Source organism: Setaria italica, chromosome IV (assembly GCF_000263155.2).
Source record: "Setaria italica strain Yugu1 chromosome IV, Setaria_italica_v2.0, whole genome shotgun sequence".
NCBI lineage: Eukaryota > Viridiplantae > Streptophyta > Magnoliopsida > Poales > Poaceae > Setaria > Setaria italica.
This window is the reverse complement of record NC_028453.1, coordinates 8,550,375-8,570,808: the sequence shown is the minus strand read 5'-3', so window position 1 is coordinate 8,570,808 and position 20,434 is coordinate 8,550,375. Positions and strand designations below refer to the sequence as shown.

Here is a 20,434-nt window from a genome sequence, read left to right as displayed (position 1 = left end):
TCCATTCAGCCATGAAGTTGACCAGAGCTTGAGATTTGATAGCCGTTCTTGGTTTAAAGTCTAGGGATAGAGCTCTGAGCTATACTGCCCATTTGGAGATTCTACCCATTGCATCCCTATTGTGAAGGATTTCGCCGAGCGGGAAGTCGGTGATGACGGATATGCTGTGTTCCTAAAAGTAGTGTCGCAGATTCCGTGAAGTGAACAGGATTGCATAGAACAGTTTTTGTACTGGTGGATACCGAGTTTTGGAGTCTAAGAGTACTTCGCTGATGAAGTATACAGGTCTCTGGACTTAGTAAATGTGGCCTGGTTCGGACCGTTCAACTACTATTGCGACGCTGACAACGTGAGTGGTAGCAGCTATGTATAGGAGCAAGTCTTCGTTTGGAGTTGGAGCGGTGAGGATTGGTAGTTTTGACAAGAAGTCTTTGAGTTGTGTCAAAGCTTTGTCTGCCTCCTCTGTCCACAAAAGCTTGTCCTAGTGTTTGAGTAGCTTGAAGAAGGGTAGTTCGCATTCTTCAAGTCTTGAGATGAATTGATTGAGGGCTGCCATGCAACCTGTGAGCTTCTGCACATCCTTGATGCCAGTTGGGGCTTGCATATTTGTGATGGCAGATATTTTCTTCGGGTTGGCCTCAATGCCACGGTGGCTAATGATGAACCTGAGTAGTTTTCCGGAAGGTACACCGAAAACGCATTTAGTAGAGTTGAGTTTCCATCGGAACGCTCGTAGACTTGAGAAAGTTTCTTCCAAATTGGTGATTAGATCATCTGGGTCTCTTGTTTTGACGACTACGTTGTCTACCTAAGCTTCTATGTTGCGGTGTAGTTATTTTTTGAAATACATCTGGATGGCCCATTGATAGGTGGCTCCTGCGTTTACTAGTCCAAAAGACATTGTTTTGTAGCTAAATGCACCAAACGGGGTGATGAAAGCTGTTTTGGCTTGATCTTCTTCTCTAAGGCTTATTTGATGATAGCCTGAGTAGCAATCAAGGAAACAGAGCAAAGCACACCCAGTCGTGGAGTCGACTACTTGGTTGATCCTAGGTAACCCAAAAAGGTCCTTTGGGCAATGTTTGTTGAGATCTGTGTAGTCAACGCACATCCTCCATTTGTTGTTTTTCTTCTTGCGAACAAGTATAGGGTTCGCTAACCAATCAGGGTGAAAAACTTATTTTATGAACCCTGCTGCGAGTAGTTTGGCTAGCTCTTTCTTGATTGCATCTCTTCTATCTTGAGCAAACCTTCGTAGGCATTGTCTTTTTGGGGTAGTCTTGGGATCAACATTTAGTGAATGCTCAATCAGTTTCTTGGGCACACCGGGCATGTCAGCTGGCTTCCAAGCGAAGATATCGTGGTTAGCCCGAAGAAAACTGATGAGCACGGTTTCCTATTTGGGGTCTAACCCTGTTCCAATTAGAGCTGTCTTGGATGGGTCACCAATATGAAATCAACGATTTTGAAGTCCTTCTCACTTGCTGGTTTGACTTTTGCTGATCCCGACTTGTTTTCTGGGATTTCGAGTTCCGTGGGATTAAGTTTCTTTGAAGCCGAGAAGACTTGTTGCATGGGGCTATGTGCTTGAGAGGTTGCTGCGATTTCCACAGCTTTGGTGTCTCATTCGTATGATCGCCTTAGGTCTCCCCGTAGCGTTAACTCTCCCTTGGGTCCTAGCATCTTGAGTACCAAGTAGACCTAATGTGGTATAGCCATAACTTAGCCAAGGCTGGCCTCCCGAGTATGGCATGGTAAGAGGTTTCAAAGTCGGCGACTTCGAATCTGATATACTCGGTTCGGTAATGTTCCTTAGTGCCGAAAGTTACTGGTAGGAAAACTTGGCCTAGTGGTATGGCTGCATTTCCTGGGACAATCCCGTAAAATGGTGAGTCCGTTGGAGTGAGCATGTCTGTGATGTCAAGGCACATTTTTCTTAATGTTTTGGTGAAGATGACGTTGAGTCCGCTTCCTCCATCAATGAGTACTTTGGTCAATCTTGAGCCTGCAACAACGGGGTCGAGTACTAAAGGGTACCTCAGACCATTTGAGTGGTGTGGGAGCTGCTGTCTTGATGGCCATAATTTCTTTGAGTTCTAGCTTGTTGGATCGCTTGGATGCGGTACCCGGAATTCCGCCAAAAATGACGTTGACTGTCTTGGAGGTGGTCTGGAAATCTCCTTTGCCTTCTTCATCCTTATTGATTTTGCTTTTGCCCTTATCCTTTTTGTGACTATAGTCTTTGGGAGGTGGTGGTGCAGGTAGATCTTGCATTACTCGGCGCATGCTGTAGCAATCTATCGCTGAATGTTTGTTGTTTGGTGTCATGGGCATTGCTTCTTGAGTAACTTGGTGAAGGTAGGTCCCTCATCGCGTTTGCGAGATCCTTTCTTCCCTGAGTTGGTCATAGTAGCAATAGTGGTCGGGTTTGCGTTTGCGGTTCGGATTACCCGAGTAGTTGTTTTGAGTATCAGTATTTCGGTTCCTTTCTTGTTCATGACTGTTATTATTGTTGTCGCAACCGCGGTTGCGATGGGAGCCGAATCGCTCACGCTCTTTATCTTCTTCGTCTGCCCATTGTTGTACCATATCTTTGAGATCTTTGATGGTGACTGGACGTCATCTGCTAAAGTCTTGGTATGTTCGACAATCGTAGAGGCCATTTTGAAAGTACTCAATGACGTCTGTTTCTGAGATGTCGACTATTTAGCCTTCTTTTCAAAAAATCGGCGCAGGTAGTCGCGGAGTGTCTCGCCTTCTTTCTGTTTAACTTGACTTAGATCGATTTTATTGCCTAGTCGGGACATGGAGCCCACGTAGTTATTGGTAAAAGCCTTTGTCAAATCCTCCCAAGAGTCAATGGTTCTAGGCTAGAGTGACTCAAGCCATGTTAATGGTGCGGGTTCCATACATATTGGAAAATGGATGACCTTTGTGTCGTTGTTGCCTCCGGCTACCTAAACTACTAGTGAGTAGCACCAAAGCCATTGAACTGGGTCTTGCTTGCCATCGTACATGGTGATTCCTATTGGCTTGAACTTCTCGGGTAGCCCAGTCCTCATTACCCGCGTGGTAAAAGCAGGAAAATGGTTATAGTTGCAACTTCGCGTTCGCCACGACGACTATTGATTACTTCCCTTAGATCGCTGAAAATTGATGTTTCGCGATCCTTTCTGCAATGGCGAGGGCTTTTTGCAAAGTTGGTGCAGCTGACATCTCCAACGTCCTTATTTCATCTTGGGGCCTTGCATTCATTTTGTCCCTGGCTATGTTGCTCTGGTTGGTTGACTACCTCGTTGCTTTTTCTTTGAGCCTCACGATGGCCAGCGTGGATCGCGACATCTCTGTTGCCGTCTTGAGGAATAGATGGGATTGGAGATTCTTTATCGAGTAGTTTGTAAGCTTGCTCTGCGAGTTGCGTGATTAACCCATTGCCTCGCTGCGCGAGTTGAGCTATTAATTCATTATCTCTGCCATGAGGCATGAGAGTTGATATAAGATTGATTGAGGCAAATGCTGCAAGTGGAGTGTTGTGTTCTTGGGTTTGCACTGCATGGAATGCTCTTTCGATGTTCATCATAGGGATATTTGTAGCTAGTAGTCGTCGACGTTCAGCCTGAGTAACATTGTGTGCCCTTCTTTGGTTTCTTTGTTCAGAAGTTTCGTCTTGCGGGGCGTTAGCTGATGACTCATCTTCTGAAACGTTGTCGAGTTGTGCTATCCATTGAGGAGTTCTCTGTTGGCTGGTACCTATGTCATTGTTTTGTGTGATGATAAAAATTTCTCTATCTGGGTAGTGGCTTCCAGAGTTTGATGTTGCAATCTCTGTAGTGCTTTCTTCACGATTTGAAGTAAGCGAGATGCCTTCTTGATACGGGAGGTTGTCTATGTGAGCGACAAGTCGTGACTCATAGTCATGGGCGAGGAAGGATGGTTTCATCCCTGGCCAATAAATGAATCTGCCTTGCGGGGTTGAAGTAACTACCAAGCCTTGAGCTGGGCCTGATAATGGAATCTCTTGACATAGTTCGAGTCATAGTCGCAGTCTTTACTGACCCGAGTTCGGATTGGGTTTGAGTGAGGAAACCTTGGTGGACTATGGTTGTGTTGCGGAGTCCGTACGGGAATCGACTTCGAGCTGAAGTCGACTTGCAGGGTGACTTGCACGTTAGCTCATGTGGGCTAGTCCGAGTCGAGGTCGAGTCCGAGCCATAGTCGAACTCATTGTTGTTGACGTTGAAAACTTGGTTTTTCTCGCGAAATTTTTCGTTTTTTGCTGAAAAATGCTTTCGTCGAGATGTTCCTTCTCCTGGATGCCAATGATGCGGCGCTGAAATGATCCAACGCCATCGGCGATGCAAAGCCAGGATCCAAAGACAAAGGTTGCGCCTGCCTCAAAGCTGAAAACAGGCTTGACAATGACTGATGCCATCGATCTCGCGTGGAGAAACTCGACGATAGCCCCTACCTGGCGCGCCAGCTGTCGGTGTTTTAGACCGGCAACCTGCTTAGGGGGTACCCTATTTGGCCTTTTGTGCGGTGGGTGTCATCGAGAATCAAGGAGTCAATGGTGACGCAAGGAATAGGATTTAGATAGGTTCGGGCCGCTAGATCGCGTAATACCCTACGTCCTGTGTGTTGATTGTATTGAACTTCTTAGTTGTCTTCTTGAGGGGGGTCCCTACCCGCCCTTATATAGTCGGGGGAATAGGGTTACAGGGTGGAGTCCTAGTCGGACATGGTTACAGAGTTCTACTCCTAATTGGTAGAGTAGTTTCCTTGTCTATTCCGATCTAGTCTTTAGGAGTCTGTGGAGGCTACGTTACCCTGCGGTGTAGCCTTCCATATCCTGATCTTGTCCGAGTACGTCCCTAAGTGGGCCGTACAAGGCCTACTCGTGGACCTGGGAATGTATGCCTGACACCGTCACGGTAGTGCTGGGCCAGCGACCCAGTGGGGTTCGAGGATGGTTTCGTACGTTGAGATGTAGGCAGCCGCTTTGGAGGACTTGGTGCACGAGGATTGTCTACACTCCGATGATGCTTTCACAGCGTACCTACAGTGGTACTTGCTGAGGACACGTACACGCGTCATGCACATTCCCAGGCAGGTACCGACGGAGACCGCACCTCTAACGCAGATCTACCCGCGTTCCAGGGATATGAACTTCGACATCATGATACGCTTCTGCATCATTTGCTACTCAAACTGCTTTGGATTATGTTGCACTTTGTACGGAATGTGGTGTGCCTAACTTGAACTATGTCATTGGCAACAATATGACATTATTGCAAAGGTGCAGGCGATGATGAAGTCTAGCATGGATCACTGCTTGACCATGTCTCCGCAGGAGCACGAGTCCATGTACAAGAGGATAGAGCACCTGTGCAGTAGGTTCATGCGGGTTGTTAGTTGCCATGGTGGTCACACCGATGTTGTACTTCCACCATGGGTTGCCTACCCCAGGTCATCTTCAGCACCATCTACGTAGCACTCTGGTTTGTCTTCAGCACCACCTACGCAGCACCCCGGTTTGTCTTCTCCTGCACCCACTCATCCGGCGTACCCCGAAGTGTCTTGTGCTCCACGTGCACCGTCTTGGGCAGCTGTAGCAGTAAGTCCTTCCACTTATGCGTTGGGTCTACAGTATGTGACTCCCACAGGTATGTGTTCGTTACTTTGTCATTTTCCATTGACCAATTGTTCTCTAATTGCTCGTACTAAATTATAATTTCATCACACAGCTCCACAACAGTATCGAGGATATAGTGCACTAGGACTGTCTTCAGCTTCACTCCGCGTGCACAACTTCGGTGTGTCATCAATACATGCATTCTATTCCATTACAAATAGGAAGGAAATTGACAATAACACTTCCTGGTTCAATAACAGCGTACACACGCCGCAGAGGGACTGATGAGGAGTCCGTAGAGGAGGAGATCCAGAGGACAAGTTCGGCATGGGTGGACTCCTTTTTCAGCAACGACGCTAAGGAGATAGGTCCTTCGCAGTTGGGTGACGCGCCCATGACTCTGACACAGGGCTCCACCCAAGACTTCACGCACCAGCTGTAGCTGCACCAGGACGTCCACCTCGCGAGGTTGGCCCTCCGGAGCCCTTCACGTACGACCAGTACCAGACTAGAGCAGCACAATGGGTAGCAAGATGTAGTCGTGGTGCTCCATGTTACAAGCAAGGACGCATTTAGTCCATAGGACCTCCTTTATCTTTTGTAGGCCAGTGCAGGCTATGATGTGTACGATGTTGTAGACTATGATGTGTGCTCCTTTACAGACTACATTATATAGGCCGGTGCAGAGACTTTGATAGCTAGGACGGTGCAAGCTATGATGTCCATGCATGTCCTTTTCCATTTGGCATTATGGACATGGTCCATGGACCATGTTAGTAGCATTCTATATATTAGATGTTCAGGCAACATTCAAACGCACTACTAATACTTTCCAACCCGAATCCACCATTTGTAGTGAGGTTGCATCTCCCTCTAAGAAATGTCGTCATGGAGGGAGGAGCAAAATGGGGTTCCACCATGGAATGAGTGCCCCAAATGCCATTGCGGCTCCGTGCGTGGTTGCAAGTATGGGAGGATGACACACCTAGGGGGAAGAAGGGGTGTAGGTACTTCAAGTGTCCCAACATTGATGATGATTTCAAGGTCAGTCCGTTCAGTCGTCGTGGAGGGAGGAGCAAAATGGGGTTCCACCGTGGAATGAGTGCCCCAAATGCCATTGCGGCTTCCGTGCGTGGTTGCAAGTATGGGAGGATGACACACCTAGGGGGAAGAAGGGGTGTAGGTACTTCAAGTGTCCCAACATTGATGATGATTTCAAGGTCAGTCCGTTCATAAATATTTTCAATATATTTTCTACGTACGGGTACCTTGAACTAATAAGGAATGAATATGCAGGCATGCACATCATGGAATGGATTGACACTAGGCCTTTAGGGGGGTGCCCATTTGGCCAGTGGTGCTAGAGACCAAAGCCCAATACTATGGTGGGCTAGAAGTGGCTCGAGACGCGGCACGTGCTGCTCGGCTCGAGCAAGAGCGACGCATCCGCCAACAACAGATTCGTTTGTAGGGAAAGGAGGATGAACTGCAGAGACGGCGTGACCAGTTAGGTACTCGAGAGGCAGCACTGAAATGGTAGGAGGAAGAATTCAAAACTCCTCAGGTGCAACTCCTCCAAGAAGAAGAGCGATAGAAGAAGAAGAAGAAGCAGGAGGTAGAATGTTCCTCCAAAACAATGAGGAAGGGGAAACTTCCCCAGTTCACCCAGTAGAACGTTAGTTGTGCTCCACCAATTTACATTACCTAAGGCATTTTATCCTAGGGAAGGTGCTCTTTAGGTTTTTCATGTTGGGCACCTCGGATGCTATTGTACTGATGTTTGTACTGTGATAACATTTCATCTCCATGCTTCAAGTACTCAGATTCCACACTATTCCCATTATACTGCTCTGCTGCCAGTACAATACTCAAATAGTGCTAATTCACTGTTGATTTGCTAGAGTACTGGGGAATCTCTTCGGTACTTGATTTGGTAGTCATGACAGCTTCTGCAGATTCCCTATCATCTTTTGGTGAAAAATTAGAGTATACTGAACTGTCATTCCATGAAGCTCCTTTCAAAAGAGAGATGATTGCCTCTACATTTGGTGGATGCCTTGATTGGAAAAGATGCTTGCACCGGCTTCACCTATCCATCACTTCTGATTAGTGGTCATGCATTGATGGATGCTGGCTGATCACTAGTGCCTCTATATGTACCGATAGCTTCCAGCTTTCTTCTCCATATCACTGTTTTCTGGTTGAATTTCATGAAGAAGGTAAGCCCAGCTACCCTTTCTTTTGAGTATCAAGAAATGAAAGTATCACAGCCAAGAGTTGGTCTTCGGCTGTTTGCAACTTTCAAATAGTGCTAAACCATTGTTGACGTGAACCCTCACTGAAAAGCCTACACTATAGACTGTAAGGACCCTGAACATAAGCCTTCTCAGGCAGATGGGACTCGACACTGAGCCCTACATCCCTGCACCTACAAAGCCTATATCTAGACTTTTTCAGGATGATTGAACACGACGGGATACTGAGCACATGGGGGCGCAGTGCATCTCCATCTCAGCACTCCTTATATTGGACCTCCCTCTCTCATATCCTTCCACACCACTAAGCAGGAGGAACAACAATGGCATCCGCAAGAGGGGGAGGTCGTGGGAGGAGGGGATGCTCCTATTCCCACCATCACTTGGCTAGGTTCTTTTGGCTCAACGGAGTATGAGGCACCCCTCGACGACTTCCCTCTTGAGGATAGGAGTAACTACACCCCTCCAAACTGCCTTAGGCCTTATGACGGCCACCATGATGCGTGGCCAATGTGTCACCATAGCGTGGCTTGTGTCGTCCAGCTGTTTGATGGGTACGATGATGGAAGCCAGCATTTCTTTCAATACCCGTATGGTTTGGTAAGTCAAGTTATTACTTCTTTACTCTTCCTAAGCTTTTCGTGCTACAAACTAACATCATATTCAGTCTTATCTCGATGAAGGAAACTGCTGCTAAGCGAAGTGGGTCGATCCACCACTTTTTGAGCCAACCCAAGAGTACATCCACTACCTGAAGTGTAAGATCTTTGACCTCGAGCGTAAGATCGAGGACTTTCAATCCAAAGTTGATGCAAATACTTGGGCGGTTAACATAGCAGGTGACTTGATTTGTACTGATCCATGGTGCAATTGCCCCTACCACCACAAACAAGGATCGTCCCCCGTCTCCGCCATCCTCTAGGGATGCTAGCTACTATGAGGCTGGGCCCTCCTAGCTCTCGCAAAGCCAGTTCTACTAGAAAGTAGACATGACTCTATCCCTAGCTATTTCAATTGCCTAAGGCATGTTAGGTTTAGCAATGACACATGTTTAGGATAGCAACCGTGCCGCACATGCCACTGCAATCTATAATTAATTGTTCACCCTAGAGTCGTTGTTGTTCATATGTTGTGCACGAATTTCGTCTCTATCTGTTGTAATTTCACTGGAAACAGCTATGTATCTAATGGCAGAGAGTTAATTCAATTTCAATTATTTCCTCGAAGCGCTCTACCTCTTTCAAATTATGAAGTTTCATATTGCAACCAAAAGTGACATATCTGAATATTTAGTGCTACCAATGTTACTTGATATTTTTTTTAATATGAGACAAAATTACACGAAAAAAATTAAAAAATCCAAGTTATAGCCGGTTCAAATAGCTATAGCCATTTGAACCGGCTATAGTGCTAACACACAACAAAACCAGCCGTTGGAGGGGGGAGCTAGCTACCGCCGTTTGGTATCCGGCTACCGCCCTTTCAATCGGCGGTAATAGGCTACCGCCGTTTCAAACGGTAGTACCTACGTCCACCGCTCCAACCGCCATTTCAAATGGCGGGCGCGTAGCTACTGCCGTTTGATCCGGCGGCAGGGGTCCATTTCTGCAAATTTTTGGATCACCTATTTATTTTTGCAAATTCGTAAAATAAAAAATAAAAAAAATAAAAAAGATTCGAAGGCTGTAGGTGGTTTTGGGCTTTTGGCGGTTTGGCCCAGACTCAAGGAAGCCTGAAACAAAATGCCAGTCGGTTTGGCCCAGACGCACGTCCACAATGCGCATCTTGCTTGTCGCGGTTGGGCGGAAAACACACCGTGCCTCCAAAACTCTAAACCGGGGGCCTGCCGGCCCACTCGATTGCAGCTGCATGAAGCCATCGGCGGGCCCGCTAACCAGCGGAGAAGGGCCCACGGCCGCGCCTTTCCTCGGTCCATTGCTTCTTTCTTTGATAACCATTCTGGTAGGTAAACAGAATGTGAACTGGGAAGTGGGAACCACAAGTTTTTTTTTAAAAAAAACGAGGGAACCACCAGAGTTGAAGCATTCTATGTTGATCGTATAATGTCCCGTCCGAAAAAATATCTATGAACAACATAGGTAATGAAGAAAAATATCGTCCGAAAAAATAGCAACTAATTTCATATGCTATCTTCTTATCAAGGTGAGAGTACAACTGCATAAGGCTACAGATGTGGATGTTACTAGGGTAGGTTACAATATGGTTTGGGTCATATATACAGCAGCTCAAAGTGATCACTCAAAAGCTATGAACAATCTGCTTCAGTGAGTTATATGTGCCAACCACAATTACTCCCGCCCCAATCATGATAATTCCCAGGCAAACCACCAGCTCCAACCTCAGATTCCTGGAGGTCCTCGAGCTGATCTTCAGGTAGCAAACGCAGGGCAGCAAGATCGTGACCGTGCTGCTGAGGAACGAGCCAGTAAGCGCGACGACATAGGCGAAGAAGGGCACCACAAGTGCTATGATGGTCGTGCTGACGACCAGGGCGGTCCTGATGAAGATGCCGATGGTCCTGTTCTTGCCAACACGAAGGCTGTCCTCGATAGCCTCTGCTATCGGAGTGATTAGCAGCGCGAACTTGGTGAACGGATTGATCAGTGTCGTGAAGATGGCGATGTTGGAGGCAATACGTTTTGATGGAAGGTTGAGCGTCACCTGGGAACTTAGTGATTCCCCGTACATCAAGTATCCAATGATGCCTGTCACCCCATAGCTAAGGGTGCAGATAATGAAGCAGATGAGCAGCACCTGAAATTGTAAGAGGTATAAATATAAATGATGTCACTATAGTAGCTTTATGTAACCGGAAGTTCTACTTTACTTACTGTGGGGAATGTTTTTCTGTTTCTCATGCCAGTGTATATCATGGGAAAAACAGCATGGCCACTGAAACAGAACGCATATAAGCTCATAGCAGTTGGCATACCAGACCAGTTGACAGTCACGCCTTTCTCATGAAAACCAACACCATCAAATGCTCCAACCCACAGAACAGAGGCGATTAGAATGAAAGAAGCCATGACTCCACCAAGAGCGACATATGCAAGCATGTTCAAGCTCCGGAGCCATGTTGTTGGCAACACCAGCAGGCTGAAGATCAACACAAACCCTTGCTTGCTTCCAATCTTGAGACTGGCAATATGGAAGTTGGCACTTGGAAATAATTTCTCCAAGTTGTCACCTTCTAATATCAAGAAATCAATAGCAACAAGATACAGCTCCAGGTACAAGAATATTGCTACAATGATTTTTCCTTTCCGGCCAAAAGCTAGCTCGCCAATATCAGGATAGGTCTTAACAAGCGAGCTTGAGTCTATACATCTCTGTAGGAGAATACCAGTATAGAAACAGATGGTTGCTATGGTTATGAAAATGAGTAAGCTCAGCCATCCTCCTTGAGACAATGCATATGGAATGGATAATATTCCAACCCCTGCAAACAAAGAAAACATACACAGAGAATTAGCTAGCTTAGGGAAACATGGGCAACCGTATTAAAACTGCTAAAGCATCACTTCTTGACATCTCAAGCTTGCAAAAGACAGGCAGAACGGAAGAAACTAGAAACCTGAGAGAGCATTAACTCCATTGAAGCAAGTTTTGAAGAAGCCTGTCCCAGACTTTGAAGGAGTGTTGTTCTCCATCAGAAACTCCTAGTTGCTATTGACTAGAGGATGCAGCCCTGGGTTTTAAAGAGCTGTGGTGCATGAGGTTAGGACATGCAGACCCACTCCATGTCACACTATCACCACTTTGGTAGTGCCGTGTGACAAGAAGTGGATGTCTATTCCCAGAAAAGAGATGAAAGTAAAGCCAAAAAAAAAGGATTGAGTGGAATTAGACAGAACAGCAAAGTAGATTCATGAAATACACATTTTTTGTCAAACAGATGGACGTCATCGCTTGAGGATCTAACGAGACGTATCCCAGGGGGAAGGAAAGGAGAAGCAGCCCATGCAAAATGCATGCAGAAGCCATAAAAAAGCAGGAACACAAATAAAGTTGCATGCTGTTCCTGCAACCTCTAGGACCCAAATGAACAGATGTTTTTGTGTACTGTTTCCCTTTTTGTTGGAAAAGATTATAGATTATACTGAAACTCTATACAGCACGGAGGCCATCAAAAGTAACGTTAATTGCACGCACCACATAAATGTGATGTCATGGCGCACCATACTGCAGAATATATCCATACGAGCAGTTTACAATCAGGCTTACAGAACTAGTTAGCCAGAATCTAGACCCCTTGCACCGAAGCAACTGGGAAAAGGGTTGCAATCTCCAGGACTGTCAAGTGTAAACTTCAGGGAAAATTCAAACCTAGCCATAGTGAAAAAGCAGTGGTAATGATTAACAAGTAGACAAATTAGAATGAATAAATATGTAATCAAAACTGTGTATGAACCATCCACTTTATAATGCCAGTCTCTTTTTTTCCCAGATACTCAAGAGAGCTGTGTATCATTTCATTTAAGAATAAGAAAAAAGGAAAATACAAATTTTTAAAAAAAACACAGATCCAACACAATTCTTACACACAACATGATGCCCAACATCAGTTTTAACAGAAAAAAAGAGACGCCCCACTGAAAGAATAATAAGCGACCAGAAGGCTGGACAGCCTCTAAATTAGAATGCCTCTAGCATGCCTGCCCTACTGCCAGATTCTGCAGCTCTTTGACCCTAGCTGTACACAATAGAGTTTCCTTCCCCAAAATAGAACGGATCAGCTAATTCAAATCTGGGGAGGCACCATTAAAAACACAATCATTCCGGTGAGTCCATGGTTCCCTGGCCATTAAGATGATCGGTGTGTTAAGCCCTTTCTGAAGTTGACAATGCCAGTCTCCGAAGTCAAAACCATTTAAGACACAACCCTCATTCTAAAACACAATGTATTCAACGATATTTTGCATCCAGGTCAGCACAAAACAGCCCTTAAAGTGGATGTATTTTGAAGTTCGGGGTTGCAAATTCTGACAATATCACTGTTAAGGGTTTGAAAATAAACCATGGCCAGAGTTGAAGGGTTGACAAATGTACTTTTACTGACAGTAATGGTCACAGATAAGCAATGCAGCCAAGAAGAATATGGTATAACAGATGGTAATACCTTATACATGTTATAATTTTACAACAACCCAAATTAGCTAGCTTGCTAATATCAATATCTAACATAATCAAAATCTTGGCATGTGATTTACGTAAATGAAGCACATGAGCTTCTATTTATTGGATATCATTAATTGATGTTTATTTCTGTAAGTAATAATGGACCATAATTTCAACAACCAACAGCAACAGATGTGAAAAGGAATGATATATCTAAGATGTGATGTAACATGAGGATAAAAGTGTACCTGAAATGGTTAGCCTCACTGCATATTCAAAACTAAAATTGTAATGGAGAAAGCATAATAATTGGTCAACAGCAGTTCAAAACAATAGAAATATTTAGTTATACATGCTGAATCATGAAGGCGCAGCTTCACATTCTAACCATCATAGCAGAAGATAATATATGGACACAAACTTTTGAGATATAGATATTTGGATGAGGAGACTTCCCACTATATGATGTTCCCTTTTTGTGACAAATGAAGAAAAGTGTGCACAAAGTGCAAATGAAACCAATAAAGGCTTAAAGCTCACCAGTGCCCTATTATAAATAAGTGAAGCCCAACAGCAGACCAAAAACTAGTACCAGTTTCTATTAAACTATTCCTATTGCACATTCAGTGGCATCATATCAAGTAATTAGGAGTAAGTGCATTATTCAGTTAAGAGAAAATGAAAATGGAACCACTTTTTTCTATAGAGCTGAAGCCACACGAGTAATATCTCCAAAGATGCTATGCAAAGCACAACAATGGAAGATTCCAAATGGAAGCACTTTAAATAATTATACCATGTAGTTTCTTTAACAAAAGTTAGAAGACTCATAACCCCAGGGGAAAAAAGCATAGGAAACAAAGACGTGCTATCCTACATGAAGTCTCAAATAAAAAAACAGAAATCACGATCCACGTTCCATCACAGCAGCTGTCATAAAATTTTGAATAGATACAGTGACCACAGAGAGAAAGATTGCAGAGTCAGCTAACCGTGTACAACTTTACACAGATGTCTGAAGTTGATACTTGATAGATCTAAAGCACTTCAATGAGGTAACACAACACGCTACATAGTGACTCCTTGAGGGTATCTTCTTGTCTATCCACCAGAGATATCTGGAGTGGCCCACAATATTATCCAAGAAACAGAAAATAGCAATGCCTTTAATTTCCATTTATGCCCCAGTCCACTAGACACGACGAGATGTTTTCAATCCTTTCTCCTTTGTATCATTTCTGATCACACCTAAAGCAAGCATTTGCTGCAGTATACGAAGCTAGCAGATGTCTGGCAAAGATGCAGACACTTATTTAAAAGATCTACTTTCATTTTTTTTCTAGAGCATACAACTCACTGTCTGGCAAAGATGTACTGTGTAGAAACTAGTCAAATATGAGGTAATTGCCAATAGGGGAATTTCTACAACCCGAATCACCACCAAATCAAATTCAATTAACTGTAAACAACTTTATTAAACTACAAAATTACTGTGGTTTTAGTAATACTACAGTTTTCAAAACCACAATATTTAGTACATCCAAACACCTTATTGCTATCTAATACCTAGGTATTTTGTAAGCCATGGTATCTATCCAACACTTCAAAAATACTTTGTATCCAAACAGGACCTTAAGCTTCTTTGTTAACTGTGACAAAGAAATTGAAAGGAGAATAAAGTGCATCCCATAGATGAAACAGAAAGTGACGTGTGAATACATGTCCAATTTCACAAATTCATTATGAAAACAAAATTACACACAAAAAGTGTGAAAAGTGAAAAATCAGAAATCCAGAACATGTTAGGAGGCTATAGTAGCCTAGCAGCAAGGAATATGATATGTTTAGTAACATCAATCAACAGAAATTTACCAGCTTCTTCAATAAACATAAATTACTAATCGAGAAACCTAAGTTGATGAGGACAAACTGTATGATATTCCTCCTCTATCTGATAACTTCACTTCTTTCATCCTTATAATTCTACTCCCTCTAGTCACAGATACTTTGTTTTTCACAAGGTCAGGTCAAACTTTTGAAACTTTAACTATCAGAAAATTTAGAATATTCACTTTGGAAACACAAAATCATACGTGTAGATTTGTCCTTAGAAACACTCCCATAATCTCATAAATTTATTTTACTTTATAAATATATTATTAATAAAAATAGTGTTCAAAGGTACACTTTGTCCCCATCATGTCCAAAAAACATCAAGTACTTTTTATTGGACGAAGTAACATGCAACATGAAGCAGCAAACATAGGACATCAAAGTCAATCTCAAATTTTCAATGTCCAGTGGATGGATCAAAGCAAAGCATAATCAGAGGAATACCTAAAACTAATAATAGCATGCATACCCAGTTACCCATAAGATACAATGTGGCTTATGTTATATACTTTGAGCTTCATCAAATTGTATAGTGATAGCCACGAGGTGGAACTGAGGAAGTCAGACGTCCGAGTGATAGTAAAAGGCTATAACTTCGTCATAGTTCACTTGAAGTTGCTGTCCTTCTGTCATTCAGGTCCAGAATGGTTCCGGTAGCAGGTGGGTGTGGAATAACAGCCCCAACATAGTTCTCTTTGCTGCATCTGTACAACCCCATGGTTAATCAGGCTATGCAATTTATGTTTTCCTGAGGAATCCAGATTTATTCTGACAATGACTGACCCACCAAAGTCCAATATAATTGGCAGGAAACTTCATGAGGAAAAGTGAAAAAGAACACAACCGTTGGTGCTCACAATACATGCTCAGCAAGCATTGGTTGGGAGGCAGAGCTATGACGTCCACTAAATCATTCATTAGGCCCCATCATTCTTGATTCAACGCTCAAGCTTCTTGCTGGGTCAACCTAAATCAATATCGTTTTCCCAGCTACCAACAGCCATTGTTTCACTCGCTAAGCTTCAATCAACCTAAAGATCGAAAAGGGCACATCAGAAGATTCGAAGTGGCAAGTGTGGAGGGATCTCCACTCTCCAACAAAAGGCATCAATACTCAATAGGATATCCTAAAAGCCCACATTGCAGTAGCGTGTTTTTCTTGAACTGGTACCAAATCCTAGTAGCCTAGGACTGTCTAGTTTACTCCTGTGGCCCGCGCAATGATGGAGGAGACACTAAGTGGGGTTATTAACTTATTATACATCAAAAGATTGAACCAAAAGTTGCGCGTGCCAGCAAATCCGCAAGGAAACCAAGATGGAAGAAAGCATGAGAAACATGAACCCGGCGTAGGATATGGCCGTGTTTGGAGCAGACCAAAAGGCCTCCACTCCATTACCAGCGCCGCTGCACGCACGCCAACCCACATTGTGCATCACCACTACGATTCAGCACGGAATTGAGCCGACAAATGTAGCCGCGCTGATACAGCGCACTCATCACCGGCCACCAGCACTACCAGATACAGCGGCCGCTAGCCTGTTCCCCGGACGGCCGGACCGGCTTTACCTCCCGAAACATATAGCCTATAGGCGGAGGCGAATAGCAATCGGCGTTATACTGAATAGCGAGGTGGTGGGGGGGAACCTGGCGCTGCGCAGGGCAGCTCGCCCTGCCGGAAGCCCGGAATGCTAACCACCACAGTAAACAGGAAATGGTCGCTTTCCAAGGGCCCGCCACCTCCCCGCCGCCGCCGGTGGGGTTGGGGCGGCGTCTCGGACGTCGGCGGCACCAACCTCCAACCTTCTTTTCCACGCGAAAAATGTGGTGGAGTGAGAATCAGCCGCCGGCTTGGGCGTATTTGGGCTGCCATGTGGTGAAACGCTAAAGGGCCTGTAAGAAGAATTGCCGAGACTACGAAAGGCCTTTGCCCACCAGCAGCGACAGACAGCACCGGGAAAAAAGGGAAGAAATCCGAGCAGCCCGTGTTCGAGAACGCGGAATTTTTTTTATTTTTTTATTTTTGTTTTTTCGATTTTGTGGAAATATAGCGTGGAATCAAAAATTTGCAGAAATGGGCTTATACTGTTTGCAGAAATGGGCTTATACCGTCGGCTGAAACGGCGGTATGGTCCTTACCGCCGGCTGAAACGGCAGTAAGGGCCTGACGCCGCCTACGCCGCTCCCTACCGCCGTTTCAGCAAGCGGGAGAGCCCTACCGCTGGTTGAAACGGCGGTAAGACCCTCACCACCTTACCGTTGCTGTCGAAGTAGTGTGCGCATGGATCAAGGAAGCACCGCCGGTCGAAATAGCGGTAAGGACCCTTACCGTCGGATGAATCGGTGGGGGTTCTCCCTATAAAAATCCACGCCGCAACTACCCAAATAGGGAGGGGAAAGGAACCAGAGAAGAGGGAGGGGAACCAGAGAAGAGGGAAAGAAGGAAAGAAGAGCGAAAGAAGAGGAAAGAAGAGGGAAAGAAGGAAAGAAGAGCGAAAGAAGAGGAAAGAAGAGGGAAAGAAGGAAAAGAAGGAGGAAAAAAAGAAAAAAGAGAGGGAAGAAACTATCGTCGTCAGGTATGTTTTTCAATCTCGTAGTATAGTAGATTTAGAAATATCCGGTGATTTTAGATGTACAAAAATATAGATTAGGTAGTACAGTAGATTCAGTATTTAGTTCATAGTAAATCTAGTGCAGTATACTTTGATGCAATTTTAATATTATGTTATACAACCGTACGATGCCACGACGTGGAAAAGCTAGGAAACCAAGGTAATTTCGGTGCACGTTATTACGTTAACTGCTAGTCGTATGGTTAAATGTTAGTTGCTTTCGATTCTTACAACGAAAATGGTAAAGGTGGAGTGGTGTTCCGTTGACCGGAAATACGTTCGACCTTTTGCCTCTGCCTAGTGGTGTTCCAATACCCATGTGCTTTTGCGGCAATCCTTACAAGGTAGCCAAGTCCGATGCAGAGGACACGTACAGGCAGAGGTACTGGATGTGTTCAAACTTCCAGTTTGAGCCTACGCTTCGTCAGCGCCGTATTAACAAGATGGTGAGGGATTGATGTTGTGTAATAATTATTTCGTGTCATATGACATCTTGCATGATTTTTTTTTGTTTTGTAACAATTACATTTGTTGGAGACCCCTCCACCGCTCTGTGATTTTGAGCAGTGGATTGACACTAAGATCAAGCCTGAAGACAAGGAGGAGATGCAGTACATGTTGCGGTGGGCGGCAGAGAACAAGGAGAGGATGGAGAAGAGACTCAGAGAGGAGGCTGCAGAGAAGGAGCACAAGGAAGAGGAGAAAAGGAGGCGTGTTGCTGCGGAGAGGGAGGCGAGGGAGGGGAAGCTTGAGCGTGCACGTCGAGTGAAAGCAGCGATCGAGGAGAATCACGATACCCTAAGAAAGGGAAAGTGACCTCGTTGTACTCAGTAGTTTCTCTATTATTGGCTAGTTTCATGGTGTTGACGCCAGATTTTGACACATATGGAATCGGCGTCAAGGGAAAAAAGAAATTGATCGATGCGGCAGATTAAAAGGTCATGACTGGGAATCGGCTGATTGATGCTACAGTTGGGAATCGGCCAATTGGCGCTACAGTCTTTTGGCGAACGGAGTTAGTGGAGATTGGCTGACTGGAAGGCTGGAACGATTGGGCTAATATGGGCTTAAAGTGGATCAGGGAAAGAAGATAGAGAAAGATTGGCCCGCGAGAGTATAGTAACCAACTCCGATACGAGTTGTGTTTGTAAATATTTGTTTTCGTTTAAGATTAGAGATATATCCTAGTCGGTTAAGAAATTGGTTGTAACAGGCTATAAATAGTCATCCTTAGAGATTTGCAAAAGAACACATCAATCAATACAAACAAATCTACTTTTTCATCGCACTTTACTTTCAAGTCGGCGACTTCGCCAATACTTTTCTTCTTTCACGAGTTCGTACGGGTTGGCAGGGCTGCATCGACACGATCTCCGACTGATTCTGTAAGTTCCGTTTATCGAGTAATATCCAAGCTTTAACTTCGGGCGCATCGCTGTTGTTTCAATTAGATTTATTCACCAGTTATCGATATTTACTAGAATTATAGATTTTATCTGTTGTTCTAGTTTTATCACCAGTTATCCAGCTTGGGATTTGAACTGTCGGCTCTGTTATTGTTATTTTCATTCATCATTATTATATAGCTGATTAGATCTATTTCAAGTGTTACTTTCGTAGCTTTGTCTAACTTACTCTAGTAGTTTCCTTCGCAATCGCTACGTGATTGTTGGCTGTATCATAGCCGATTATCTTTATATAGCAAATCGGCCGATTCGCTGATATGCTTTTCGAGATCGGAAACTTAGCCGATCGGAACCCCTGGAATTTGACACGTTTTTCTTCCTTGCCAATCAACAGGTCAGATTGGCTGGCACGCCGCGCGAACCGCATCAGGGCAATCACCCGAACAGGAGCTAAGCAGATTCTCCCGGGTCGTGTGTCCGACGCTGAGGGCCAATCGGCTGACTTTTAGCGCCAACACACTTTTGGCATGCCCAGTGGGACCACCTCAACATCCACCATGTCAAAAGCTACCGAGATCTCCAAAGACAACGTCATCGAGGTGACGGAAGCAGATCTCAAGGACGACCAGAAAGAAGATTTGGCAAAGCAGATGGAACAATACAGGAAAACTTGCTTGCAATCTTTCAGTCGTACCAGGAGTGGGGAGACCGTCAAGAAAGCTCCCTTTCCAACTCCCCGCCAGATCACCATCGCTGAGGATTCGGCCAAGATGTTCGACATGATCCAACAGTCTGTCTACCAAGCCTTCATCGATCAATCCCTGGTGATGGCCAACACGGTGTACAATACCGTCATCAGATCCCTGGCCAACGGCGTATCTCAAGGATATCAGGGGCCGGCGTACGCCCCACCCATCGCAGCCCCAGTCAGGAGCTTACCGGGCACATCTCAATCGGCTCCTCAGCCGATGCCGACACAGCATGGAGGACACAACACTTCACTACCTTCAATGCATCTAGGATACAACGGTGCGCCATGCTTTCAATCACAAGCACCGCCACAACCTGCTCAAGTTTCCTCCGTGCAATCATTGCCATCAAACTCAGTTCCTTGGGGGGCACCGTCGACAACGGTCATTCTGGATCAATCAGCCGGCTATGGAGGCTCTCCGATCCAGGCACCATTCCAGTCGGCCACCCGGCCGACGGTTCCACAGTATCAACCTGCCACGTCATAAATCGGCAGGGGGGCAGAGGCTGCTGAGGCACTCCGAGGTGCGGCACCGATGATACTGTATGATGAGACGGCCGGTTTGCTGCGCCATCAAATGTCAACCGCTCAGCCGGCCACGTTCCCGCAGAATCCTTCGCACGCTTTGATTCATCACCCGGTCATCCCACCGCCAATCCACCAACATGTGCCGATTTCCCAGCCAGTAATTTATTAGCAGCAAGTAGACTGGACGGCAAGGATAGCGGAGGTGATTCAAGATCAAT

General features: G+C 45.0%; 1 protein-coding gene across 2 annotated transcripts; it reads right to left on the bottom strand.

Annotated features, from left to right (window-relative positions):
* Positions 1 to 9,990: 9,990 nt before the first annotated feature.
* Positions 9,991 to 16,742, bottom strand: LOC101761611 (amino acid transporter AVT1I). Of its 2 annotated transcripts, XM_022826210.1 has the most exons (4): positions 16,567 to 16,742; positions 11,483 to 15,950; positions 10,740 to 11,347; positions 9,991 to 10,662 (listed from the first exon to the last, which is right to left on the bottom strand). In XM_022826210.1, the coding sequence occupies exons 2-4, from the start codon at positions 11,556 to 11,558 to the stop codon at positions 10,147 to 10,149; spliced, it is 1,200 nt and encodes a 399-aa protein (XP_022681945.1). In that variant the 5' UTR covers positions 11,559 to 15,950; positions 16,567 to 16,742; the 3' UTR covers positions 9,991 to 10,146. The 2 variants fall into 2 exon arrangements, with proteins under 2 accessions (XP_022681945.1, XP_004965043.1); XM_004964986.3 differs by having other exon boundaries at positions 11,483 to 16,742.
* Between the last annotated feature and the right edge of the window lie 3,692 nt (positions 16,743 to 20,434).

Coding starts and splice junctions, on each gene's coding strand:
- LOC101761611 (XM_004964986.3), bottom strand. CDS start 11,558: ATGGAGAACAACACTCCTTCAAAGTCTGGGACAGGCTTCTTCAAAACT. Junction 11,348..11,482: donor TGGAGTTAATGCTCTCTCAG/GTTTCTAGTTTC, acceptor CTTTGTTTGCAG/GGGTTGGAATATTATCCATT. Junction 10,663..10,739: donor ACAGAAAAACATTCCCCACA/GTAAGTAAAGTA, acceptor TTACAATTTCAG/GTGCTGCTCATCTGCTTCAT.